The 26,621-nt window shown below is 43.6% G+C and overlaps 1 protein-coding gene across 5 annotated transcripts in view; it reads right to left on the bottom strand.

Moving 5' to 3' along the window:
- Positions 1-4,961: 4,961 nt before the first annotated feature.
- Positions 4,962-26,621, bottom strand: part of LOC306775258 (semaphorin-3F-like) — a 57,732-nt gene continuing 36,072 nt past the window's right edge. For 2 of the 5 annotated variants that reach the window (XM_079265574.1, XM_079265578.1), the window contains 16 exons: positions 26,381-26,443; positions 25,954-26,073; positions 24,561-24,644; positions 22,781-22,874; positions 20,092-20,211; positions 19,696-19,835; positions 18,438-18,552; positions 13,208-13,277; positions 12,920-13,064; positions 12,507-12,729; positions 11,459-11,547; positions 11,196-11,237; positions 10,245-10,401; positions 9,772-9,855; positions 9,347-9,480; positions 4,962-7,796 (listed from right to left, as the gene is read on the bottom strand). In XM_079265574.1, coding sequence (XP_079121700.1) covers positions 7,326-7,796; positions 9,347-9,480; positions 9,772-9,855; positions 10,245-10,401; positions 11,196-11,237; positions 11,459-11,547; positions 12,507-12,729; positions 12,920-13,064; positions 13,208-13,277; positions 18,438-18,552; positions 19,696-19,835; positions 20,092-20,211; positions 22,781-22,874; positions 24,561-24,644; positions 25,954-26,073; positions 26,381-26,443 — 2,151 coding nt within the window. In that variant the 3' untranslated portion in view covers positions 4,962-7,325. Of the gene's footprint in view, positions 7,797-9,346; positions 9,481-9,771; positions 9,856-10,243; positions 10,402-11,195; positions 11,238-11,458; positions 11,548-12,506; positions 12,730-12,919; positions 13,065-13,207; positions 13,278-18,437; positions 18,553-19,695; positions 19,836-20,091; positions 20,212-22,780; positions 22,875-24,560; positions 24,645-25,953; positions 26,074-26,380; positions 26,444-26,621 lie in introns of all 5 variants that reach the window. The other 3 variants (XM_079265575.1, XM_079265577.1, XM_079265576.1) reach the window with 3 other exon arrangements.

Here is a 26,621-nt window from a genome sequence, read left to right as displayed (position 1 = left end):
CCACGTCCAAAACTGGCGCTAGAGGGGAACCTAGAGCGTCATAGTTTGAAGCTCATAGGGCGCCAATAACCAAGTGTCGGTATTTGATGAGTTGGGAGTGAGAATGTGTTGGATTTGCTGTGCTAACACACGCTGAACCATGGGTTTTCATGGTGTGGTCACATAAAGACAGCAGCCCCATTGCCAATATGATTATTAGATGACATAATCAAAGTATAATATGTCACGGCTCGTGCACGGCCGCTTTATCTGACTCCACCCAATCTGTTGTCAACTGTGAACACCTGTGAATATATCTATGAAAAGTGCATTTTAGATCAAAAGTGGCTTTGGAAAAAACTGTTCACATTTATAATCCGTAGAATATCAATTTTGACTTTGTCGTCGCAGATTCTTTTATTCATACATGTATCTACTTTTGATTCGTGCTTGGGTAGATTGGTAGACAGGCCAATCATTCAGATACTTTCTTACATTCTTTAATATATATATTTAGATTCTAAGTAGAGGCTTAAACTGAAGAATATCAGAGATTTCTATGTGAATAGATTATTTCATGTAGTCCGTTTTCTTTGTTTAGATGGCAAATAAATACAGTTTGAACACTGTTACACAGTTTAAAGCAATGCTTCCCCCCCCCCGCCCACTACATCCCTCACTGTATTTAGTATTCCATGTCTGTTCCTTTCGCCGTGCACTTACAGGTGTATTTGTAGATGTGAAGTTTGCCAGGACCAGTCGTCACCTGTAGGTCCTGTCTTGCATTTGTGAGCTCTGTACTGTACTCCTAGACTGAGTTGATGACTTTGATGGTAAAAAAAATAAAATTATAACTCATCTGTTGATTCGTCAGTAATAGTCGTCGTTTCTCTTCCGAGTGGACGGAGGGTGCTTTGTGTCTTTCAAGAAAGAAGGCTCTATTAGATCTGCAGGGTTGTTTTTCGAGAAAATGTGGGAATCAGCCTGCGTCATCGCACTCTGCTCCCCCCCCCCCTAACCCGGAGAAGAGCATCTGTGTTACACACTCTCAATGAGCACAAACTTAGCAGCTATCCTGGTGGGGTGTGAACTCGTGTCCCTGCAGTGCCGTTTGGTGATGCTTTCCAAGACACTTGAATTCCATGTTGTTGGAATAATTATGCAGAGAGCTCACTTTCTGGGGGGGGTTCAATGGGCTTCCTCTTGGGAGATTTTCTCTTTTTCATGCCCATTGTACAAAGATATGCAGCCATCCATGCACTCAGCGGGGCTCAGGGGGATCCTAACTCTGCCTCTGTGTTGTTGGATGACTTCATTAAGGATGGTTGGCTGGGAGAAGTGTCAGTGTTTCCTGTTTCTCTCAACCAGCAATCTAGAGATGAAAGGCTACTGATCGGAGTGTGTCCGTGCCGGAAGGGAAAGAGAATTTTCCAAAATATAACATCCTCCCGACAAAAACAAACTTACTTATGAACTAAAAATAAATAGCAGCGAATATATTAGCTGCACATTAAGGTATGTTGTGAAATCGATGCAGAAATGCTTGAGGAACAGCAAGCACGAATGAATCTACCTACACAGCTCATTAGGTTTAACACAGCGCTGCTTGTAATAAGTGTTTCCTCACACTTCCATTGATGTTTCCATCTTAGGTAACTATCAGGCATCAAATGCAAACTGACAACAATATTCCACGAGTTATGATAATGATGAATGGGTGCAGTGTGTAGCATCGACTCATTGGCATGTAGAGATTCAAAAACAATCAATCCCAACAGCTCCCTGTAAACAGCTTTACTGTCTCAGCTTTCTGCATGCCACTGAGGTCCAGCAGGGGGAAAGAATCAACCTACTGTCATCAAGTTTTGTATTATAAGACAGATTGGCTCAATGAGGTTTTAGAAGGTTCGTGACGGCATGTTTCAGATGTCTGCCAGATGGTAGCAGTTCCACCATAGTCATTTCCCCTCTCAAGTTATCAAATGGTTTCTTTTATATACTGGTTCCAGCCCCAAAAGAGGTAAAACTATTATTACAATTGTTATTATGAGACCAAAATCATCTCATGACCCCCAAATTTATCTTATGACCGTTTGGAGGGGGCCCGACCCTTAGGTTGGGAACCACTGGATTAAACTACTGAACTATATATAGAGTTAGTTAAAAGGTTAAAAATACCTCAACCAGCTACAACAGCAAAATGCTACTAACACATTGTTGCATCAGTGCTAATGTAATTAATTACTCATCTCATCAGTCACTATAAATATTATGTATGTACGTATGGACCTGTTTATTCTTGTAAAAGGAACAGTACAGTGGACACTGTTGCATTCTGCCATCTGTTGGTGGATAGTGTGTAATGCAGCTGTCAGCAGATCTGTTGTGCTTGCACAGAGGCAACAGAGAGCAGTGTTGTTCCCTCTTTTCCCTGTTTTTCATCACTTTCCCCAGAATGTCATCTGTATATAGTTCCTGGATGAGAGAGTCTGACAATATGAGAACGGCAGTGATGCATCAAATAGAGCAGCCAGTCACTTTAAGAGCTAAACTCTGTAACCCTGTTGGTGACGGATCCCAGGTTGAGGCATTAAATGAATGTCAGCTCATCATGCCTTCAGTGGATTTTGGCATTTTAACAGTTGTCAAGTTTTCCGAAGGATGCCTGTGAACCAGTTTTTATGGCATGCCAACCCTCTGCCTCTCACTGTCCAACTTCTGAGTCTCTCTTCTCCAACAATGCAGTAAGTGTCTCCCACAGCTCTGCACTCTGAGAGAGACGCGAAGCAGATAACCACAGAATGCCACGACTGCCTCTGAGCTACCGATAAGACAGAGCCGGATCCCACATCTGAAAAAGTCAATTGAATGGTGTTCATGTGATGTCATGTGATGTGCCACTGTGGAGATAACGCTCCACAGACACACATCTCTGTTGCGTTTGTGAAGAATGGTGCACAGAAACGTCTGATCAGATTCGGTCGGGCCACGCTTTGTTGTGGGTCGTTTGGAATGTCCTACATGTGGATCAGCCTCTTTGGTTTTCAGCCAGTTTCTGATTCAGAGGTGGAGGTCGCTGGATTTGAAGTGACATGGTGATGATGCAGATATGTCCCACCCTGATACCCCTCGTCTGCTCTGCTGCTCTTTGGTAATCAGATAAGCGAAGGGAACAGAGCTCCGTCTATGGGAAGGAATGGAAAAGGGGACAACAGAGTTCTCAAAAGCCAAAAATGTCATCTGAAGCCTGGAATGCCCTGTGATGGTTTTCCAAACCATCCGACCTCTTTCTGCCTTGTCCTGGAACAAACCCATGCTATGGGTGAAAAGGACACTCCAGACGGGTTCTCATCTCCACTTTGTACAATACGTCATCGGGCTAAATTGAGCAGATGAAATCTCTTTTTGTGGGATAACCTTTGTGACGCACATATTACATGAACAGCACATTCAGATCCCCAAAACAAGGATCTGCATGTTGTCCATGTAGTGCACGTATTTGTGAAGTCGCAGTCAAATACAATCAAAGAACACATCCAAACAAGGAACACATGTTATCTGCACTCTGATCATTTTTTATTCATACTTTGTTCAAGCAGAATGAAGAATGCAACATGTTTTGCATCACTGCTTCTTCTGGTTTGCTCATTATGTTTTAAACATGTATTCCTTGTTACTCATTCACATCCCAGTTTGTTGTGGCAAGTAATCAGAATTTCCTGTTAATTAATCGGAAAATTGGTCCGTATCAACCAATTCAGTGTCATTGTCTTTGCTAGGTTGAATTTCATTAAAATTCATTTTGTGGCATAATAGAGACGCAAACACAAGTTCACAAACTTGTTTTGCATTCTACCCATCGATATTAAATCATGTCTACTTTGCTCTTGACCTAGATTTGTTGTGGGAGAATGTGAGTCACTCTTGGGCTGTTGAGGGGTCATCAAGGCTTTTATGAGGTGCAGAAACTCATAGTGGGCTTAACTCAAGCCCACTATCTGACCCTACAACAGGCTGTTCCCTTTGGGTGCTGGGAGCCAGACGTGCCTGCACATACTCCAAACACACATTCCTTATCATTCAACTGTTTCATTTGATTAAATTTAACAATCAGAAGTGGGTCCTTAAATCACCAAAGGTTGCGAACCTATGAACTAAAGGATCTCGATAGTCAGAAATTAGGAGATTCATGAAATATTTGTCAATAGATGAACATAAAATAAAAATGTTATTCTAAAAAGCTGTAAAAAAGTCATAGTAACTATACTAACTCACCTGGCAAACAGTTCATCTACAAACATTGGCTCCTGACCTTTGCTCCCGATCTTTGACCGGGTCCAAATTCTAGTTCAGCACTGAAGCAGCTGTATGGAAAATAGATTAAATTATTTACACATGTGCATTCCTTAATATGACATGTGAATAAGTCCTCCATTAAAACAGACCATGAACTACAATGTGACTCAGTTCTCGTCTGTTAAGGACAGAAAAATATATAATCAAGTATGTCTAAGAAAGGCAGAGTACATCATGATACACAATAACTGTTTTGTCAGTGGAATTTGTTACTGATACTGAAACACTGTTGAGTTGAAAAGGCAAAATGGTGTTTATAGTGATTTTTCAAAGCCTGAATGTCAGCCTCTGGTCAACTTGTTGAGAAACGAGTCTTTAATTACAGCCCGATCAATCTCCCACAGATATATTCTGATTATCTAGCACTGCTGAACTCTTAGAATCTGAGTTCATGAACCTTTAAGTACTGATAAAGCTTCATCTGAACATATTAACTGATTGGGGATTAGGAACTTGCATAATCGATCCCTTAGGCATCGAGGTAAAGACACTCTGATAGAAACAGAGAGCACAGCTCCTCGTGCGTCCTTTCATGGGAAGTGTTTTGCTTTCTAATAGCTTCATTACAAATATAAAAATGCAATGTGGATACTTTATACAAATGTGCATACATATCTCTTTAACAGGTACAACTTTATTCCAAGGATCCAGGGGATTCTGGGCAGAACATGGAAAACATCCAGTATCAAGCCAATCACAATGAAGGGGGGGGGGGGAGCATTCCATTCTTATAAAATATAGAGCTTTAATTTATTAGTCAGCAACAACAATGGAAAGGGAAGAGAGAGTCATTTACACAAGTCATTACAAGAACATCACCTTTGTGCATTTAGTTTTTTTCTTTTTTCCATAAAGTCTGATGATGCCAAAATACAAAAACAAACAAAGAACACCAACAAATACCAAAAAATACCAACAAATTGTACAACCTTTCTTTGCATTTTCTTTTTATTTTGCTGTTCAACAGCCCCTGGTCTCATTTGGAGGAGACAACCAGGAACTGTGATTGATTCTGGGAATGCAGACAGACATCCCAAATTGAGGAGCAGATAGAGATACCTCTGTATGAATTATAGATGCATCTTCCCAGAGGCATTCAAAACAGCCGGAATACGAGCCAGACAGTGTATTAAAAGCCTCGAAATATCAGAATTATATCAAAATGAATTTGCACCTTGTTCCAGATGTTTGTTTTTTTCCACATCATATATTCTTATAAATCAAAATGGCATTAATTTCACTTGCTGGAGAAATGCTGTACTGCTTTTAATAGAGCATAACAATTCTGATCGATAGAACCATCCCACATCCTGTAATAACCCTTTCATCAAATTCAAACTGCGTTTGTTTACATAATTAATATACCATTGAATGAGACTTTACCTCATTGTGTGAAATCCAAACACTTACGCAAGAGAAGTTCACTTAATACGCAAAATCTAAAATCGATATTAATGTCAATGAAAAGATGCATCATGCTTTATACGGGGTATATTTGTAATGCTTGTTTCCCCCATTACATGTACTGAGAATGTCCCTCAGAGACCATACTGTACACCCAGAGAGATGAAAGACAGAAAGAAAAAGACCACACAGTATCTTATCAGAATTACAGTACAAATACAGGTTCATGCACACAATGAAAGCCAGCTTCCCAATATTTTGGTTAGTGTCACAACATTGTTACAATGCTCTGTTGTGTATACGGGCAATTCTTTTTTTTTTCCCACATGTGAATGTAAAAGGAAGAAAGGACAATAGATGTCTCGAGTGCTCGGAGCTAACGACTGCTGTCTGATCCGTGCATCTCTTTCATCTTCAATTGGATGCGTTTGTTCTTTTAATCTTTTTTTTTCTTTTTTTTTTCTTTTTTACAGAAGTCAACTATAACTTGCCCGAGTGTGCTTGTTGCATTTGGCCCCAGCCAATGTCCCGTCAAAGTAAAAGAATAATGCCCTTTGTGCAAAACCGTGACCCTTTATTGCACCTCAATCTCAGTTCAAAGGATGTTTCCATTTAAAAAGAACCAAACTACTATATTTACTCATAGATTTGATTAAAGAATGCTTTGCTTCTTTCAACTATGTATCTTTACTAAACTTGAGTTTGTGGCCAGAAGAAGCTGCAGGTTAATAAAAGTAGAGTACAATTGATATTTCAAGAATCTAAATTTGTACCTGGGCTGAGTAGCAGCAAAGATGCTGGATCATTTCACAATCAATCCTCCAATGAGGAAGGACATAGAATGGGTGCAAGCACCAGTTTCCTGTTAAAATGCCCAAAAACACCAGTAGAAATATTTGAATACTCATCTGTACATCTGGGTTCCCATGGAGAGAGGCTTGTTTCCCCACAATAACTGGGACCATGTGTCGATGGTCCCGTTGCAAAATGAAGTCTCTGTCCGCACGTGGCCGTTGCGTCACAGGCGTTCCTGGCGTGACCAGAAATAAAAGAGCCTTGGCATCGAGTCAAAGCAAGCAAGAAACAGCAGAGATCCCATCACCCCTTATCAACAACTCATTTCCCCGTTAGAGCTCCTCACAGCTCGCTCCGAACAGCTTACATGCCTGATAACACATTCCAAACAGTCGCCAAGGCCATATGATGCTGACAGATGAGTTCTGTAATGACAGTAACAGCAACAATAAAATTAACAACATCAACAATAACAATAATGTTTGCCCCAAAGGTACCTATACACAAAGAGCATGTTTTTTCTATAAGTACAAAGAAATCCACAGAATGATACTATATACAACCTACAATAAATACTGTGTATCATATATCTTACTGTTTCAGAGGATGTATGTGGGGTTTTGTGTTTGAAAGCCTTTTTTTTTTTCTCAGTTTGCTTTTTTGGGGGTTTGTGGATTTTTTATTCACGTTTGCTACTCTCAATGAGTCTCTCCCAGTTTTCACAGGGTGGTGGTGGTGGTGGGGGGGTGGAGAAGGTGGTTGAGGGTGTTTCAGACACAAAGCTGGGCTCCTCATGTCTCTGCCTCCTCCTGCTCCTCTTTCTCCTCCCCCTCCTCCTCCCCCTCCCCCTTCCCGTGATGCCGGCGGTTACGGGGCTTCTTCTGCTCCTTGAGCTCCTTCAGGTCTTTGGCCTTGAGGGCGCCCAGCAGCGGGTCTCCGAACTGCCAGTAGTCCTGGCAGTACTGATTGATCAGGCTCATCTCTGGCTGGCTCAGGATGGTCAGCAGGTCCTTGTACTGGCCCGCGCTGGGGGTCCACTGGGTGCTGCTGGAGTGTAAAGAAGACGGCACCAGCCCTCCTCCGCCCTCCACCAGCACGTTGTTGACGGCCCGGCTCGACAGCACCACCAACTGCAGCTTGACCAGCGTGTGTTTGAAGTTCTTCTCCGTGGCCGTACATTGGTACATGCCGGAGTCAGAGGGCTGCAGAGACCGCAGGAGTAGACCTTGCTCTGTCTTCAAAATACGACCATCAGAACGCATCTGCAGAGAAAAACAGCTCATGAAACACCTGTGAAGTGACATCCTGTGCATCATATGTATAATGCCAAGCTATTATCTGCATCTGTTTAAGTCACACACTAATCTGTATTTGTATGGGTTTATACTGGAAGTGGGTGAGGCCAAAGCAGAAACATCGACATAGTTTCATTTTCTTTGTTGAATGGTTTATTCTACTAATAATACGGATATATGTACGCACTTTTTGTACACAGAAAATAAAATTGATTGCAGAATATTCCAACCATGCACCTAAATTAATATAAAGTTATGCAACAATCTGGCTGGAAAATAAAAATGACAATAGAGCAGGAGCCTTTAAGGGGTTGTGCGTATAATGGGAGGAGCTATGCCAGAAAATGAGAATGCTACAAAACATTGGTCAACCACAGCTCATCTCATTACTGGTATTTTTTTTTTCCAATGGTGACTGTGCATGCAAATCATTTGATTTTAAGTATCTGGTGGTAAAGAAAAAAAGAACTATTGACAAAAATAAGATACTGTCCCTAACTTCAGTTTATCTATTGTCATGCTGTCTGGCTTCAATATTGATCACGAGATGTAAATAATAGCTGCGCAACATCAGTTGAAAACTGATAAAAAGTTCTTGTGATTGAAGCTGGCTGATTGAGTATTTAACTTAAAACTATCTACATCTCCCAAAGTCGATTTGACTACATTTTCGGAAACCTGTATCAAGATCAGAAGTTTCGCGTCTTTTTCTCTGATTTCTAAACACATTGTCAGATGTCTGAGATCTTGACAGCTGTGCGTTTATGATCAGACTGAGTTAGGACTCTGACTAGTGTGACATTATTTACATCCGTACTGCTGTCTTGGTCTGTATGGTGATTAATATCCTTAAAAAAAACAATCAATTCAAATGTGATCAAACAGTAACTCTAGGATTCACTCTATCAAATCAACTCTATCTGTGCATCCACAGCAAGGGAACTGATGAGGACAAGCTTTCCAGCTCAGAATCAGAAGTGCGAGGCAGCAGCGAAGTCGGCTCTGCCTGTGGGAATAGAGACCATCCAACAGAATAGTCAATAAAAGAGAGGCAGCAGCAACACTACATAGCTTCACAATACAACTTTAACTAGTGCCTCAGGGTCATATATCACAGCAGAGGGCTTTTTTTCACAGCTCCCCTTTATGTGTCCTTCCCTCGGGCCCGAGGACAGTCGGAGGTCTGTGTGTGAAATCAGGCATCATTCAATCAGAGACTGAATCACTTGATCTTGTTAACGGGGTATCAGAAAAGAATTGCACTGGGGTCATTTTTCAAATGTGTCAAACTGCATTTGAATCTCCATCTCGTCATCTCAACTGAAATTAAATACTGAAATTAAACACTGGGCCCCACCCGACATGGAAATGTCCGAAAACACATTTTTCACGTTCATCCGTGGAAATGCTCGGTAGAGTTTGGGAAGTTTATGTTCTGCTTTGCATTGGATAAATATTCATTTGAGTAAAGTACCCACAAACACAATCAGGCTTTTGAGAAATACACAATGTGTCACCTCTTTCCTGCGGTCGCTGTTGTCTCTCTGCAGATGCCATTTGATGAGAGCGTGTGGAGAGCGGGCCTGACACTCCAGGAAGGTACTGCTCCCCTCCACCCCGTACTGCACCATCTCCAGAGTGTTCTTATTGGCTGCGGGGCAGAGAGAGAGGTGGATTTCCATGGCAACCAAAACACTCATTACCATGAGCTCCTTACAACCAGAACCTCAGTTGTGGCAAATCAAAGTCCTTTTAGCAATACGGCTGTCACAGATTACCATAAAGCTGCCAGAATATGGTCATTACAGCCCATAACAATGGAAACCTTGAACTTTTTCTGGGCAGCAGTAAGAGAATGTGTCATTATTTTCAACCTTGATAGGCCATTAAATAAACAAATAGAAGCAAAGGGAAGAAAACTGTTGAAGAACAGGCGTCTTACTGTTAGAGTTGAAGCCTCGGCATTGACGGATGGGGTTCCCGTACTTGACGTCCTGCCGCCGGCTACGTCTAAAGGGGTCAGACCAGTGTTGCCGAATAAGGAGAGAAAAAACATCATAAAGCAACCGCAAGCCATTCAAAGCCATTCAACAATACATACAGGCATCAACGTATCCCATTTAAATGGGTCTAACCACAAACCACCAACCCATTACGCTATTACAAGCATGTGAATTTACATCATTTGCTGGTTACACTTAAAATACCACAAGTGTATGATTTATTAGTGGAGCATAAACCACACTTTACCCAAAGACTGTGATAAATGTACAATTTAAAACACACTACATTGCCATTACAACAGCCAAGTAGCCATCCAGGCAAGTCTCATCAGATCATCATTCAACAAGCCAGTTGAGTCAGTTAGTTAGGAAGTTAGTGTAGCTCATGCAGACACTGCTGCTGGTGCTCACCTCTTCTGCGAGGCGGAGTAACGGGAGCAGGACTTGCCATCCCAGGCGCAGTAAGGGTCTCTGGCCAGACAGCAGTCAGCGCAGGCCTCGCCATACACATCACAGCGGTGAAGAGCCAACTGGGTCAGCCCTGTCGCAGATGACACATACAGCTGTTGCTGTTGAGAAAGAAGAGGATGGACAAGCGTGTTATACACAACATAGAGGACGCTTTGATGATGGAATTAGAATAAGGGGGAAGAGACAACATCCTGGGTTGTTTTTTTTAGGACAGCTGCTCGGAGCAGAGCCGAATAAAGGTAAATAATAGTCATTGTTGAAACTATCAAGAGTCAGTTTCAAGTTGTGCAATTTCAGAATCTCTATTTCCACTACACATGTGTATTTAGGGTAAACTAAATCCTCAAAAACTACGATTAATTGTTATAATTCAAGAATCTCAATTTGGTTCTCACAATATAAGTCAAGTCAAAGAAATCAGGTTCAGACACTAAAACGAGATTCAGACCTGAGCATCTGGGATACCAGAGACGAGCAATCTGAATTTGTGAAACCTGAAAATAAAGTTTTACGTGGCTTTAGAGACTTTCATAAACCCAGATGGATGTCATGAAATAAGTGTAAAATCGTATCCTGCACTGTGCTGAAACAACAGGCTCTGGATCACCAGGGAGAATACTGAGTTCAGATCTATCACGGTGTCATCATAATTGAATCTGTCTGGCAGGCAGAACACTGGTGCAGAACATTGCACCTAAAGTGTCTTTTCCATATGTCTCTCTTCATTGTGTCCCTCAGACTTACAGCTTTACTGTGAATTGTGAAGGGAAGCGACCGTGAAGCACAGCTGCATACACAGTATGGGGCTTTGACCTTTCTTTGGAAGATGCTTTCTTTTCTCTTTAAGTGAGCAAAGGTGAAGAAAATCAGTTGCACAGACATGCTTGCTTACTCTTTTGGAGGAGATCTTCATCGTTGTAATTGGAGTAGGGACCTTGATAGAGAAAAGAATACATTGTGAGAACATTGTGTTGTCTTAGATATATGTATGTACAGAGGAATAAGCAAAAAAACACATGATCAGAAAGGACAAGGAACTTATGACAAAGGGTGAAGGTGTGGGTTTGAAAACAAAGATGGGAGCGTAAAGAAGGCCAGATAATGTATCGTAGAAGAAGAAATAGAAATATTGAAACGAGGTAAATAGAAGCTCACCTTGAAAACCTCTACCTCCTCAAGGACCAGCTCCTCAGTCTGCAGGTCATCTCTGGGCAGAACGATGACTTTCTGTACTGTTCCCTTGTCTGTGGACCACAAGACACACCCGTCAGCGACATACCTGCAACCTCACACCCCCTCCGCCTGTCAACAGCCCCTTGGATTTCCATTTTATTCTCTCAGCTCAGCTAATCCTCCTCTCAACAGGCTGCACTGTACTCTTCTCCTCGGTTTCGTGGTTCTCTTTGCTTTAACCTTTCCTCAATGCCGTGAATCTCCGTTCCGCCGCTCACTGCTCACTGCTCACTCACTGCCGCCACCATGACAAACCCCTTCTGTCATCCTCAGCTCCCCTCTTGCCATGACCTAATCATCTGGATGCCATAAGACATCCCCTGGCCCCTCCCTGGCATGTTTGATTTCTGCAAAGAGTTAGGCGTTCCTCTGAGCGGGATACCTGAGATTTATTATGACTTCTGCATTGAGCCCCAGTGCAGGACTGAATGGCTGCCCTCTGACAGCAGCTGCTCCTGTAACACTGGGGCCTTATTAATGGTTCAAGGCATGCAGACAGACAAATGGATCATCTTTTTTTACACCAGTGAGCGAGATTAAGGTGATGGATGTCCTAACTGTACTCCCCCACCCCTACTTCTGTCCTTCTTACCCCCTGTTTCTTTTCTCTCCCTCCCACTGCTGATCCACCCCTGCCCTCCAGGTACAAATCTCCTGTTGTTTACCTCACGTGACGAGAGTGAGGTACAAACCCTTTGATTGGTTAAATGTCCACTTGAGGACAAAAGGGAAGAATGCTTTTCTTGTAATGATAAATGATTGCAGGGGAGACAAGCCCTCCACTTACATGGGATTGATTTTCATGGAGGGGGGTTTGTCTTCATTATTCAGCGTCTCACTGACACTGTCATTCATCCTTCTGACACTGATCAATGGCTTAATGGGTTCAGACAGACTTCAAGTGAAAAAAAAACCCCAAACAAAGCTGTTGTTGGCTCTTTTAAAATCACTTTTATTACAAACCACTCACCAGTCCCTAAGAAGAGCACTTCGTAGTTGCCGTCTGCAGCTGCCACTTGGTCCACAGTGATGGTGGTGAACTCATAGTCCACATTGGTCCGAACCACCAGGGGGCGCTTGTGCACCGGGTACACAGCGTTGTACATGGCAGGGTGATTCCTCATGAAGTTAATCACTTCATCTGGATAGTCCTTAGTGGACTTCATGTTGGGGGTGAACGTACCTCCCGGGCACTGAAAGAGAAACGGACACACCCATGAAAAATAATTGACATTATCACATAAGAAAAAGCATATTTGGTCATGCTGATGCCTGCAACGTGTTCAGGTGGTTTCTACGTGAGGTCTGTGGCAGAGAAAAGCTGATGTTGTGCCAGCTTGCTGTGGGATTAATGTGTGGGGTGAGCGTGATTTTGAAACTCACCGTGCCGGGTCGAGGGTAGGGGATCTTCCCGCTGTAGGCCACCCACTGGTAATTGGGACCCTCCTTGTGGGCGAAGGGTCCGTTGAAGACCATGCGGATGTCAGCCATAGAGTAGACACAAACTGCTGAGCCTTTGAAGACAGAGCTGTGAACCGAAAGTACGGGCAGAGAACGGTCAGGAAGACATATCTTGCAAAATAAAACAAATTAAAAAACAACTTGGAAAATCTTAAAACAGAGCCTATTACAGGTGCTGTTCATGTACAGTATCCGTTCTAGCACACTAACCCAGAGACAGAGAAGACGCCGTATATCACAGGGTTTTTAGTGTCCTGTGTTGGCTGTATGTAAACATCTCCTGTAAGAGAGTAGAGAGAAATCATGTCAGTGCAAACAGACCGGGTGAAGGAAACATCACGCTCCGCAGCACAAGCACTCTTCTTTACTAATATTTACACAGCTTTCAGTCAATCAAACCTCCCTCAGCCAGAGAGACCTTTAGGTTACACCCCAGAAGGAGTGATGAACGACAAAAGAAGCTGAAACTTCATCTTTGTTGAAAACACATGGAACCCACCTATAGATTTGGAGAATGAGCAAAGTGTAATCTTTTGTTATGTCTCTATGCTTCCGTGGGAGTCCCATGAATCCAGAATTGCGTCGAAAGAGTAAAGGTCAGGGGTTCATGTGAGAATTTCTGTGTTGCTTATCTGTGTGAATATGGGTGACTAAATGCCTTCAGCTTAGCCAAAATAGTTCACAACAAGACTAACATTCTGCAAGCATGCTTACAGCTCAATTAAGCTTTACTTAAAGTCGAGATTAAGCAGAAAAACCCCTTTACAACCAGAGATAGATCAAATCCGCGGTCATATTGTGCACCTATGAAATAATATATGCGTAACAATTACAAAGAAAGTCAATTTCTTCATACTTTTATATCAACATCCAATCATCTTCTTGTAAACCAAAATATAATGTATTCTAAGGTGAACTAGTACCAACCAATTTCAACCAATAACATCACGACCGATCAACATTTAGTGACGAGGGTGGTGTCTGTGGAGCCTCTGTGGCTCCGTCTGAGTCATATTCTAAGCCCGCCCACTTTTAAGCTGTTCAATCAAATGCAAAGTCTTTGATTTAAATCCTCTCTTGTATCTGAACACCCCGTTAAATATTTAGTTTTACTGGGAATATCAGTGTAGAAGCTAAAGGCGCTTGAACTTCGGTTTCACTGGGACTTGAGCTAAATGCTAACGTCAGCGTGACGCGCTCATAAGTACAATGATGATATGCTGTGTAGAAGGCATTGCGTTTACCATGGTTAACATCTTAATTTAGCGCGTTAGCATGTTAACAGTTTAATCACAGCCCCAACTCATGGGACTTTTTGTTCTAGTTTTTTTAACCAAAGTTAAAATAATATTTACAATTCCTCCTGAGGGGGGGGGGGGCAGGATGTGTGTAACAAATTTCAGGTATCAACACATTTCATAAAAAAACAATTGACCAACTCAAAGTCTGACATTGCCATTCCTAGCGTTAAATGAGGAAAAATGACTCGGAACTTTAGCTTGCAGTCTAATAGAAACAACAAGCGGGGAAACAACGTGAGTCCCTTCTATCCAGACGGCCCTCCTGCCATTCTCATATTCTGAAGACGGAAACAGTAGGTGTGAAACCACAGCAATCGACTCGGTGCAACGGGAAACCGAGCTATGGCCTCAGGAAAGTTAGTAAGATGAAGGTTTCATTGGCAAGATGACACATCTCACAACAGAATCTTGAGAGGCGTTATCACCTCACCTCAACAAAGCAATCCAATCAAAGTGTCAAACACAGAGCAATGCTATTTAACAGCAGAGCGCTGAACCGTCTGGTTCTCTGTCTAGACGGGAACAACGTGATTCGCTGAACCACCTGAGACTGCTCCCGAGGAGACAGAAAATTGAAAGACGATGTCCAGGGATTCTCCTCTTCCTGCGTCCATAGTTCATATCTTCCACTTGGACGGAACGGGAATATCTCTTCTCTCCCAAAAGACAGCTGCATCATGATGCTCCTAAGCCAATTTTGAAGGTCTCTGAATCACGAACGTTCTGACATTGGACACTTCTTGAATTAGATGATCCTTTTGTTAATACTGAAGAAAGGTCCATCGCAACAAAGGAGAGGCGCGAAACATGTGATGGGTGATAAGTCTCTCTCCTATTCGGTACCTGACCTAAATACATGTCCCAATAGGCACGTTCACTGCCAACAATAGGACAAGGGCCCTTCGGCGAGAAACGAAGAATGTGCTCCCAACCTAGTTGTGCAGGGAAATGACAGCGAAGTGAAGACGTGATTGGTGAGAGAATCAACAAGCGAGAGACAGAGGGATCAAGCTAAAAATATGACTGTTAGAGCTCGTGTGAAGTGTGGAAACAGAAGGAGAACTGATCCACGCAAAAAAGAAAAAAAAAGAGTATACCGATTCAGAGTTATGCACTCGCAGTCCCATATAGACCAGCATGAGAAATTAGCTGTCAGGCTGCGATGCAGAGAGAATGATACATGGAGGGGGTGAGCATTGTCTTTGAATCTGAACTGGTGGGGTTCTGGTCCCGTCCACATTAGTGAGTCTGTTCAGTCGAGCCTTTCCTCTGGGGACTGTCTACAGCCTTGAGCTCATTCCAGGAGAAAAGGATAAAGCTCCGAGATAGCAGGCACATTGTGCTTATTTCTCAGCACCTACAAAATTCCCCAAAGTCACACCCATATTCACACAAACACACACACACACATGCACACACACACACACACACACACACACCACCACCGTGCCATCTTCCACAGCTGCCACAGCCGGAGCAGTGGAACGGTCATGGGTTAGCTTGGAAGCAGCACGACGGGGCTGCCATGGGTGTCACACAACAGATGATCCTTGTCATGACATACAGCTGTTGTTCTGCAGAAATTAGCGATTTGCACGCAAGAACACGTAAGTGTGCGTATATGCAGACAAGGTACCGCTGAGGCCAAGATAGAGCTATCATCGACCGTATAAAGTCCCTGAAAACAGATCAAGCCATTGTGAAGACATGGAAAAAAGGAGCTATGTGATTTGTAATAAAAGCTATCCTGACAGGGCAGTGATGACTAGCTCCAGGGGACCTCGTGTGTTAATAACAGCTACAAAAGGTTCCATATTCCACAGCCTTTTTTCATGTTTGAATGGTAATAAAATCTCAGCCCCCATACATCCCGTTTCCTCAAAAGAGATTTTATTTTCCGCTTTCATTATTTCTGCATTTGCCGCTTTTCTCTCGCTCTCGATTATAGACTTGTTTTAAACAGTTTAACATCCAAAAAGCAGCAGCTTTCATTCTTGTATGTTATTGAGTAAAATAAACAGTAATTTTAACACGTGTTTTAAATCACTGTGGGTCATTTAGGTACAACATGTCAGGTAGAGCCAATAAGTGCTGAATTCCAACTGTAGAAACTCCCCAGGTCTCAGGCGTACTTTACCATAATGCCTTTCTGCACAAGACTTCAACACCAGGAATACAGCTGGTCTGGATATTTTAACACACTTCTCAGTAATGACTTGTAGAGTCATTTGAATGAAACTCATAAAGAAAGGGGGAAGGTTTATGAATCGATTTGGTCGGCGAGCATGGCCAACTGATCTTTCTGAACTGGCTGTGCAGTATAATGCATCTACAGGGCTGTAGCTAACTGTTTCCCCCATCTCCAGTCTTTAAGCTAAGGTAAGCTACGCTAACTGTCTCCTGGCTGAAGCTCCAGATTGAATGTGCAGTCATTACAGTAGTGGCAATCTTCTTGTCTAACTCTCAGCAAGAAAGCTAATTTCTAGAATTGTCCAACTATTCCTTCAATGACCAGCATTCAATGTGCATTCAATGCGCAATAGTTAAAGACCAATTGGACCTTGAGGAATTCTAAAATATCCTCTGTACACACAAGCTCTCTCCAGCGAGACATGTGAAGCCATTAGCATGAAGCTCAATCATTTCCAATTGACTGTCCCCTCTGGGAGTCCTTGGCAGGAATGGCTGCTCTGCAAACTGCCATGTGCTGTCTTCTCTATGGGCATGTCTCCCCTGTCAGGCCTGTCCTTGGTCAGTCACCAGCCCGCCTTAGTACACAGTTACAGCCTTATACGAGCAGTACCCGCAAAATCCCCAACAGTGCCAAACACTGACGCCTCTCCAACTCTGTCACAAAACCCACTCTGCACTGCACGCCCATGTCAACACTGACCTGGCCAGTAAAGACAGAACCCTCATTTGTGAAGGCAAAGTGAGCCCATTCAACACTCAGATCCATTCTCGCATCATTTAGCCAAAGTGGCCGCACACATTAAAAGTTGTCAATCCTGTCACTTTGTCACTTGTTCAAAGCAGGATGAAATAAATGTCACCAGTAAAAAACAAAAGCCATGCTTTTAAGAACTGCAGGCAGTTTGAGATAAAAGCAAGGAATGTGTCAAGACATCAAGAGACAAAAAAAAACTATCATCAGATTCAACCGGCATGGCACTTTTCATTCTTGAGATTAGTTCAAGAGCAACAGTTGTCTCACGCATCAGTCCCCTATCACTATTTGGCTCTATTTTAAACCACTGAGACAGAAAGGGAAAGAGCTTCCCCTGGTAGTAGTCTCACACTCACAGACATTCCTGCTACGCGATCTGATCCGCCCGCCACCAGGCCACCCTCCTTTACACACACACAAAAAACAGACACTTTTGTTTAAGACATCTCGAAAGAAAAAGACAGTGGTGGGAGTATGTGTGTCATTCTCATTTACAGTACTCTGTATGGGCCATGGGATGGGAGTGGGCTGCTGGCCATATGGGCCAAGGACTGAGCTCTGCTGCGTGTGCGTGTGTGTGTGTGTGCGCACAAGCACACTCTTGGCAAGGGCTGCAGTAGAAACAGACCCTCCAGTAGAGTATTCTCTACTTAATATTTCAGATGTGATCATACATGACAGGAGCCTGAAAATGAATATGTCTGAAATGAATCCAGTCATGTCACTTTTGTCTTTTGTCTTTGCCATTCGATACGTACTGTCAAAATGATTAACTGCACAAAGAAGAGATTTAGTTTCTCTCAAAAAAAGTTCTTGACTAATAAAAAAACAAAAAATAACATTTATAATACCTTCTTAAATATATATTTGTGTTTTGGTCAGATAAAGCAAGCAATTTCACATTTTACAGACCAAATGATTGCTCAATCAATAGAGAAAATAATATGCAGATTATTCGACAATAACAATAAATAGCTGCAGGGCTAGATGTGTAGGATGTAATCTGGCAAAGGAGCAGTGGAACAGAGGGAAAAGACATCACTTGGCTGACAGCATGCTTGATTGACAACAAAGTCTGTACAACACCCCCCAACCTACACCAAGTAATCTATAGATCAGCACGTCAACTGAAAATGGTAAAAGGAACCACAGCCCAGTCTCAGTTTGCAGGAGTGAAGGCCTTTCTACTCACGGAGCTCATCGAAGTGCGTCTCCATGCCGTCGGCTCCTGGCACTGAGCAGATGAGCCTGGCCTTCAGGAAGGTGCTCCACTTGTTGACCAGGCAGCAGTGGCCTCCATCATCATTCTGCATTTGAGAGGGCAGCGGGCGACACAGAACAGTTCCTCCATCACTCACTCAAACTCACATCCTCCTCTGTCTTCCTACTGAAAACAAACCCAGGTGGAGCCACCCACACACACTATACTGTACATGTCGGTTTTGCAAAGCTGGGAAGCTAAGAGGAAGGGTGCTGAGATGGTAAACACCGTCTCCTCCTATTCAGACTCTTCCATCTGTGGTGGAGCGAGGCCAGAATCTATCCAAGTAAGAAAGAGCTGAGACCAGTATGTGCTTTGGATTCCTCCTCCGTAATGCATGTATATTTGAATATTTTACTTTAAATGGTGGATGTTGGTTTCACATTCCTCATGCACTTTTGAAAATTCCCATTTTTGGGAGTTAAGATGTCTTCCAGGGTAATTTACAGTGTACGGCTGAGTGCATTTCTGGTGGTGTCCAGGGTGCAGTGAGTGGCAGTAAGGATATCCAGATGTGTGGTGAAATAAGAATGACAGGACCGGTTGACTGGAGGCCCCAGCAGAGCCTACTGAGAGGGGGATGAGTGTTTGTGTGCCGGGTCAGCACCTGACCCCCTCAAATAATTACAGCAGTGGACCAGCTGAGGCGACGAACACACGTACGCCACATTTTCTCACTTGTACCGTGCTCATACACCCGCTGCAATGCTCACATATGCACGCAAATCCATGAGGGAATGCATACACTCACACGGTATAAACACTATTCGATGCCCAAGCTTCCCGGAGACATTTGTTGTTATTTTTTGTAACTCAGCTCGATTTGTATTTGTAGGGCGCACAGGCTTCTGTGGAGGAAGTCTAGTTTAACTGAGGAGGACTCTAAAAGAGAGTATTTTAAAGGCAGTGAGTTATTTGCTACCATTTACACTTAAAGCTTCAAGTGTTTTAGGACTACCAGGGAAAAGAGGTCAGAAGACCATGGGGTCAGAGGTCAGAGGGGAACCTCCCAGACAGAGGGATGCATTGTAGACAGGAAGGTTAAAGACACATGTGGATTCCAGCATGTCAGCGTTGGCCAAACACTAGTTTGCCTCAGGAGCCTCCAGCCTGTTTTTCATATTGTTGCAGGTTTTCTTTTCATTATGTTTACACCCCAAAACAAACACGCTGCTCACTGTGTACACACCAGGCAGATGCGTCCTATACGGGACTGGGTCACGGGACTGTGGCCCATCACAGTGGACTTCTCCCGGAAGAAGAAATACAGCTTGTCGTCATTTCTCTCTGCGCTGTCGGGGATGAGGTGAACGTGAATGAAAGTGGGGTCTGTGGGAAGAAGAGATGGTGAGATGTTCAGGCGGAGGATGAATTTGGGGAAACATCTGGCCAGAATCCTTTATAAACTCTCAGCGTTTCCTGTTTATAACTTGGTGAGGGATTCTAAACACATGCAAACACCAGAATCTTTTCATTTCAGCTGGTCATTTGGAACCATGTTTGGATATTGAAACATCACGCAGGAAGGCTTCATAAGCTGGATGGAAGCCCTGAGTATCTTTTATCGGCGAAATGGGACATTTACCGTTTAACCATCTGGAGTTGTACTGATCTGTTCGCATGGCAGTCTTTGTCCCCAAAGTACGGAAAATGGCAGAGTCTGTCCCCATAAAGTCAACATAGACCCCAGCATACAGCTCACCATCTGAGAAAGAGAGAAAACAGTTGAGTGAAATTCCTTGACTCTGACATTCGAGCACCACCCTTGGCACAAAACAACAGGCTTTCATTTCAAAATGTACATGTAGAACCTCAGGACTCGTATTCTTCATCGACTTATTCATTTCATTTAGACACAAAGTGGTAAGGATGATACTGACACAAAAGGTCAATCCTCAAAATAGTTTCCAAAAATGTCCGAAAAAAGGAACTGATAATACAACTGTAATTTGTTAGGAAGGACTTTTGGAAAGGACAATGTAATTTAATATTAATTACAGGAAAAAATGGAAGTGTTCAATTGACCAAGATTCAATATTCACTAATCCTGCCACACTTAGTTAGTGCAATGCCGGCTTTACACTCTATCAGCCTTTACATTCTGGCGGCACATGATGCATTACAATGAAAACGGGGATAGATTTACTACAACCACCGGAGATCATTTTGGAATCTTCTCTTCGATTTCACACAGAGGTCAATAAATTCAGGCTTCTTCTCTCAATCTAACTAACATGGGTTTTGTGAGTTGAAATGACAACTATCATCATCTGTAGCGAGCTCGTGTAAGCGAATGCAACAGTGCTTCACTTTTACAAGATCATTTGAGGATGAGGAATAAACCAGTTTGGTTTGAACAAAGCCGCTATCGCGACTCTAAACTCTGATATACGATGCTGAATATCCTAATATATATCTCCTAAACATACTATTTGTATATAATTCACACATTCATAATATTTTTATGGAAATCAAAATCTGTGAGCCATTTAAAATAATTCTGCCCCTTGCCTTTGGAAACAATGCCAGGTAACTACTGAGCAATCCAATTAATTGTTAATTGTAAACCACTTGTAAACCCGTCCCAACTACTAAACCACTCTAACATTTGCTGGTTCTTCTCTTAAAAGCGAAATTAAATACATTTATTGTCTTGCATTCCTAAATGTTATTGTTCTTTCCGCGATACTTCCGCGGAAAACACCAAGAATTTAAGGCACACGTAAAAAAAAAAATAAAGCGTTACCAAAAACAGTGCTCAAACTTCCTGAAACAGCCTTCGCACGCACTCCATAAAGACATAAAATATGAGCACATCCATGTGTGCAAGCTGACAAACGTATACAACAGCCTTGTTAAGCCACAGGAAAGTAAGGTGTTGGTCCTCCAGCTGCTGTAAGGGCCCCACCGGACAGCAGGTGTGACTGTCAGAGCCCTCAGAGATGGAGTAAGCAGACAGCAGGAGGTAGAGCGGAAGAAAACAACAACAAAAAACCCACTGTCCTACCACCATTATATTCAATGTCATGGTCCTCATCAACGCGATATGAAGATTGATGATGCATCGTTAAAAGGTCCGCGGATGACGGGATGTCGAATGTGGTGGAGAGCTGAGCAGTCAGTGGCCGATGCTGAATCTATTGTTGTGGCACAGCGGTCTTAATCCTTATCAGCACTAACTACAGTGGCCCTTGTATGATGCTAACTGGTGGAGGTGGGAGATGAATCCATCTTGGATGACCGTACTGGTTCCATACTGGTTCAGCTGGCACGGCGCTAATGTGGGAAAGCATCGCCAGTGATTTACACCCGCTGTCTCACCCCACAGAGAGGAGATCGCCTTTCACTGGTGGCAACTGTGTGGTCTGGAGCTGAATAAGTGACCTTGGGTAAAGGGACAGAGCACATTGCCTTCGTGAACGTTACAACACACAATATGCTTTGAAATGATCACTGAAGTAAAGTAGATGATATTTATTTTCAATATTTTGGTTCAGTGACTTTACGCCAATATTACACCCACATCATGACACTAACACGAGCGTCTTTGTAAGGTGCAGGGCCACTATGAGCCTCCAGAACCGCTTCAATGCTCCACCTGGAAGGATGAACATCATTCTTCCAAAAAATATTTCCTCATTGAATGTTTTTTTCCACATTATTTTCATACCCCTCGTTCCCTCAGGGGAAGAGTCTGCATTCATTATTCGTTTATGCGTTTTTTCCCCTTTCATTTGTTACCCATCTGTAAATATAATGGTAAACTATGTAAGCACATGTTTACCACATGTGCAAGTACTTGAGGCTCTGTGGGAAAGAAAACTGTATGCATGTGGGAATAAAGATCATTTTACTCTTCAAGTGGTGATGAAAGCATTGAAATGCTTTCCCAACATGTCCTGGGTATTTTGATTGGAAGACACTAATTCCCCAGTGAGGGATTCACTAATAGGCACATATTAATGTGCCCATCGCTGCCCGAACAAGAAAATATTCCTGAGGATATAATGACAATGCTGATTCGTCATAGCAGCTCACTGTGGGAAATAGGCACAGAATGGAAAGGACACTCGGCCTGAACTTCTTGACTTCTTCAATAGCAGACGATAAATATCTTCTGCAAAAATATGAATCGTGAGCAGAGAGAAGGCCATATAAAGAAACAGGAGTTAAAAGATGCACACTCAATATGGGATGACACTGCCATTGCTATGAAGACCGCTGGGCCTTTCTATACCCGTGCCCTCATGTGACCAAACCCAGATGATACTCACTGATCAAAGCTGACACGCTGCTGAGATTCGGGTCATAGGAGCACTTTCCTTTCCCAGATTCCACTTTGCCCGGCTCCAAATGAAAGATTTCTTCCTGAATGGAAAAATCATATGGAGACAGCAATAAATTCAGCACTCTTCATCTTGTCACTGTGATTCCCTTGTGCAGGGAAAATGAGGCAGCGAATGAGCTCCCTCTGTGAGTCCTGTGGGACCTACACGGCCTGATGGGAGATGAAGTATTAGAATAATGAGCGTGCGTTCATACAGAAAAATACATGCGGTGGGCAAAGCAAGGAATGTCTAATCCATCTTTACGCCACTCTACTGCAGAAAACAATGTGTCGTGGGCTGCTTCTCTCGAGCTAACGAGCTGCATGCCAAATATCTCTCAGCTTCGTGGCGCCTATGGCTGTGCAGGCCTACTGCTGACACCTGTAATCCAGCACAGAGAAAACAAACCTGGGATGGAGGCTGGATGACTGATGCTCACTGCTAGTGGCATCCCTGTACGCACTGGAGACGTGATTGGCAGGAATTTGCGTATGAGAGCGGGGGGGGGGGGGGGGGGAATGAATCGGTGGCATGCAATGACATGTCCCGTGGCCACGCCTCACGGACCAATCCCCCATGTTTAACAGAGATGGAGACATCTCTGTCACTGTCCATCAGCTCTAAAGCAGGGGAGCGAACATGGCACTGGGCCAAACTCACTTCATTGGATCATACACGCAGCCTTGTGCAATTCCCGACTCATCTTTGATTAAAATCACCACTCGTGCAAGCAGGGAGGTGCTGGCAGTTCACTCCCAGCGATGCCAGATGTTGATGTGTAAAAAGGTCACAAACATTTATGTGTACCAGAGGGAATCTGTGGCCTGAGCATGTTTTTACAACCCTGCTGTAAAATATGACCCTTCACAAAAGTTGTGCAACATATTTTAAAATAAAATTTGACCGGGGGAAAAAAAACTTTTCAAACATTTCTTTAAATTGCCACACTTCCCCTAAAACCTTTATGTCCTACAAGAGACCCTCTCTGTGTTTCAAAGTGCTTGGAGAGCTCAAACAGCAAATAAATGTTCAAGTATGTGGCTCTTTTATTTCCTAGTTGGCTACAGATGGCTGGTGTTTGCTCTGGGCTAACAAAGCCCGCTGTGGGAGTGGGTCGAATCAGATGCTGACTAGTCCTGCCGCCTCTGTGGGAGAGACTGCAGCACATTCCTACAGGAGGTGGAGGGCTCGCTGCGGTGAAGGCTGATGGGTGGGACATCCTGCATTGTCTCAGATAAGCGGGATGAATGACTCGCTTATCTGTTGTTCGTGGGCGATGCTAAATATATGCTGAATTAAAATGAATATGCCATGCATTGAACAGCAGTGAAAGCGTTTTTAATTGAATTTGAGCCGAGCAAAAGACAACTTGAAAACCCCGCTTTCATGCAAAATATGGCATTTAACACAAATGCAAAGCACAAATGGACAATGACGGATACAAAAAAGGGTGATCAGACGATGACGATTACACAAAGAAAATGAATGGGTGAAACTAAATGAGATGACATTAAATGCAATCCCAGATTACACAAGACTTTAAGATTGTGCACGGACTGGAAGAGATGCATGCCAAATGTTACGGAGATAAACGAGTTGGTGGCCAAGTTAAGGATGGTGGCGGTGACAAAATGTGCACGGACACAAAGAGAAGGGAGCATGCTGCCGGTGACCACGAGCCCAGGCATTGTGCAGGGCTGCGGTGCAGACAGGGCCCACATCGCACCTTGAGTCCAAGTGTGTCGTGCACCGCGCTGGGTTCAGCTGCGCGGCTAGCCCTTCCTCTGGCCTGGGCCATCTGCAGATACTTCTAAAAACAGGAGACAGTAGCACAGTCTGGATGTTACGCCACTGAAGAGGTCAGGCCTCCCCGACCTCAACTTGTACCTCTTGAATCCTTCCTGACTTCAAGGCAGAGTGGGAAACTCCCCAAACCAATACTACTGAAAATAATAGTATGGAAGTGCATGAGGAACATATAGATGCGTGTGTGCAAGATTGTGCATGGAGCATGTGTAGCTTTATTTGACCAGATGGTGCCCTATCCTGCGGTTGAGTCAATAAGGGCTCTCACAGTATGCTACATGCATTCCCCTCAAAGCTGCTGCCAAAGCTAAACATTTGGCTTTGACCGTTTACCAAAGCTACACGGCTCCTACTTTAAGCACTGGGGAACTTAACAATACACCCTGCAGTGGGGAAATCAAATGACAACAATCTGTCTGAATGTGGAACTAAAAAAGACAAAAACATGGATTTGTGTGTGCATACGTTATTATGTTTTTGCAATCACGGTCGACTCCCCAGCCCAGCAGAGGAAAGGTGGTCACGGGGGGGGGGGAGCCGGACCTGTCCGTTCAATGTGACGGAGAAAGAAACAGCCCTCTCATTAATGGCCTAGAACTGGAACATTCCACTGGCACCCCATAATGGGAGCTCCCACTTCCAATTACCCAACGTCTCACATGGCAGAGGCTGGCGGGTGGCCTGGATGCATGAAGGGGTGGGTGGATAGGTGAGGGAATGGATGGAAGCCCTTCGTTAGTGAAGGGTCATGAAGGAACCGCATGCAACAGGGGACTCGTGCAAAGTCGCGCTTGCCGTTGCAACTTTTCTGCCCCGTACTGTATATCTCGAGGGAGAGTCCAATGGGAAATTTACTTTTTATTTATCCCCCTTTTAAAAACGCCCCTGGTCATCATTAGGGAACAAGTGTGATATTTAAAGGAAGAGTGAGGCATTAAAGGGGAGTAACGCGAGGTGGCGATGCCTGGCTTGGTTTAGGAAATTCAAGAGGTCCCATTAAAAGGCTGAGACTAAACAGAGCAGCTTTAACAGCTCACTGGGGATGACAGCTGTGCGCTGGTGAAGCTGTGCTGGCTGCTTTGCCAGACGCGGAGACATGGTACCTGAAGCAGGCTTAATGACGGAGGAACATCGTAAAGGGAACCTAGCGTAAGGTGGATGGAGAGCAGGAGCTTGGGTAAGAGGAAAAAAGAAAATAGGCCACGTTATGCCATCCATGATGCAGATGGAGAAAGCTCTTTTACGTTTGCTGAGTTGATGTACTGAGATATAACCTTCTTGGCTTGTACATTACTCAAGTCTTTAATACTAACCTGAGGTTTGCGTCCGCGGTTGACAAAGGTACAGACTGGATTGTAGGCTCCTGTCCCACAGATGTACAGCTGAGTCCGGTTCCATGGCTCCACCAGACGGATAAAGTTTGCACACTCCTCCTGGAGACACAAAGACCAGAGTCAATTAACCTGCAATAAACATCTCAATGAAAGAATCTCAATGAGATTCAATCAATTCCTGTCTCCTTGGCGAGACAGAAGGGCTTTTACTGGGCCAATTTTGAACCCCGCAGGTTGGTTTTTACAGATTCCTCTGTGAACAATGAAGGGAGCTGTATACTTTTCAGGCTATGCTTTTAAAAGGCGACATACTTTCTTTTCTTTTTTTAGCCCATCAAGTTGATGGAAATCACCTGAGCTGAACGACCCTGCTGAGCGTATGAGCTCTGTCAACAGGCGTACTTACATTGGCGTCCTTCCCACTCACAAGGCACTCCATCCGTCTTCGTTCGGACACCGGCCAGTGGATCTGCGACGGGGGAACAGAGGACATTTTACAGTTAGAATCCAACCGAATATACAGTACATCAGTGGCCCTTATGAGATTTTTAGGGTAAACCGGCAAAAGGGATATCCACCCAGGCCAATATTATTCCTTTTGGGATTGTCATAACCCAATAACAGTGACCCGAAACCAGAAAAAAAGG

The sequence above is a fragment of the Melanostigma gelatinosum genome (assembly GCF_949748355.1).
Source record: "Melanostigma gelatinosum genome assembly, chromosome: 3".
In the NCBI taxonomy this organism is placed as follows: domain Eukaryota; kingdom Metazoa; phylum Chordata; class Actinopteri; order Perciformes; family Zoarcidae; genus Melanostigma; species Melanostigma gelatinosum.
Note: the sequence above shows the minus strand (reverse complement) of the source record. Positions and strands in the feature narration are given on the sequence as shown.